The sequence below is a fragment of the Octopus bimaculoides genome, chromosome 25 (genome assembly GCF_001194135.2).
Source record: "Octopus bimaculoides isolate UCB-OBI-ISO-001 chromosome 25, ASM119413v2, whole genome shotgun sequence".
NCBI lineage: Eukaryota > Metazoa > Mollusca > Cephalopoda > Octopoda > Octopodidae > Octopus > Octopus bimaculoides.
The window spans coordinates 7,180,594-7,182,610 of record NC_069005.1 but is presented as its reverse complement, the minus strand read 5'-3'; the positions used below and the strand labels follow the sequence as shown (position 1 = coordinate 7,182,610).

General features: G+C 40.5%; 1 protein-coding gene across 1 annotated transcript in view; it reads right to left on the bottom strand.

Annotated features, from left to right (window-relative positions):
• Positions 1 to 2,017, bottom strand: part of LOC106877328 (dynein axonemal heavy chain 2) — a 141,464-nt gene that overhangs the window by 71,290 nt on the left and 68,157 nt on the right. Inside the window, exons 46-47 of the mRNA XM_052976818.1 lie at positions 1,499 to 1,687; positions 757 to 842 (exon numbers count right to left, since the gene is read on the bottom strand). Of these exons, the coding sequence (XP_052832778.1) occupies positions 757 to 842; positions 1,499 to 1,687 (275 nt within the window). The remainder of the gene's footprint in view (positions 1 to 756; positions 843 to 1,498; positions 1,688 to 2,017) is intronic.

Sequence of the window (2,017 nt, the reverse complement as noted above, 5' to 3'; positions counted from 1 at the left end):
AAAGAAGCAGGATTAAAGATTTAAAGTTAGTCAAGGAGAGAGAGAGAGAGTAAAAAAAAGAATATATTTATATATCAGGGTCTGCGACAGAGTGCTTAAATTCAGGCTAGTCTTATTTCTTTATTGCCCACAAGGGGCTAAACATAGAGGGGACAAACAAAGACAGACAAAGGGATTAAGTCGATTACATCGACCCCCAGTGCATAACTGGTACTTAATTTATCGACCCCGAAAGGATGAAAGGCAACGTCGACCTCGGTGGAATTTGAACTCAGAACATAAAGACAGACGAAATACCGCTAAGCATTTCGCCCGGTGCGCTAATGTTTCTGCCAGGCTAGTCTTGCAGAATAGTATAGCTAAAATTATCTCTGCCTCCACCCAACAAGTGGGTCTACCAAATGAACAGAAGGACCACTTTTATGATATCCTTCTACAGGCTGCCTCAAAGACGAGTGACAATGATCTCATCTTTGTGGCTGGAGATTTTAATGGGCATGTCAGATGGCAACCTGGTATCTTCCATGGTGTACATGGGAGCCATGGAATTGGTTCCCGAAATGAAGAGAGAGCTAGGCTCCTGGAGTTCTGGCATGCAAATAACCTATTGATCTACAACACCAACTTCAGGAAGCCAGCCAGCCAGCCACCTGTTAATTAACGACAACAACAAAAGTAGCAACAGCAGCAGCAGTAACGAAGACAGCCGGACAGAAAATGAAGAATGTCAGTTTCCTCGAGGAATTCACAACTTACCGAAAACATTCATGGATCCATAAGCGAGTAATTGCCACTTTGGTATCATGATAGTCTTTGTGTGCCCGCAGCATTCCTTGGAATACCTGGAATTGGTAAATAAAGTTGGGTTGAATTCTACAAAAGCGCAGCAGACACACACACACACATATATATAAAGGCATGGCTGCATGGTAAGAAGCTTGCTTCCCAACCACATGGTTCCAGGTTCAGTCCCATTATGTGGCACCTTGGGCAAATGTCTTCTACTATAGATTTGGGCCGACCAAAGCGTTGTGAGTACATTTGATAGACAGAAACTGGAAGAGGCCTGTTGTGTGTGTGTGTATGTATGTATATATATATATATATATATATATATATATATATATATATTTGTGTGTGTGTCTGTGTTTGTCTCCCCCTCCCCCCGCATCGCTCGACAACCAACATTTCTTCTATCTGTCTCTTTTACTGAATCACCAAGTTACAGGGACAGACACAAATCAACAAGCTTCCACATAGGCTTCCACATAGTTTCCATAGAACAAATTCATTCACAAGGCATTTGTTGGCCTAGGGCAATAGTAGAAAGGCATCTGTCCAAGTTGTTGCACAGTGGGACTGAACCCCAAACCACATGGTCGCAAAGTAAACTTCTTAACCACACAGTCATGTATGCACTTTTATGGTGGGCAAATAAAATCTATTTACTTGTCCAGGTAAATAAAACAATGAAGTTTAAACGTCTGAAGAATCTCACCCTGGAAATATCTCTCAAGTTGAACAGGTAATGAATCTTGGTTGGCGTTGGCAGGAATTTATTTACCACAGCCGTATAAATCTCAACTGTGGCCCTTGTCACTACGTCTCCGATCGGCTTCACCTCCTCTTCAAAGTCTTGCAACTTTTGGTTAATCATTGAGCCAAATATACGGATAACTTCAGAATCCTGTTTCCAGGTGGGGAAGAAGAAGAAGAAGAAGGGAAGATGTAAACATGTGAAACAACAAAAACAAACAAGCAAAAAAATGAAAATGAATAAATGGAAAAGGAAGTAAACTGCTGTATTTTAGTGGAGTCATTTCTTACTATTTAAAAATACATGCTATAATACACACACACACACACACACACACACACACAATGACTATTGAAAAGGTTGCAAGATACAATGAAAATTTTAGAAAAAATAAACAAGGAAATGAGTGGGAATCGAACTGGTGAGTGTGTTAAATAATAAGGCACTAAAAGAGAATGAATCTCTCCAGACACAACAAAA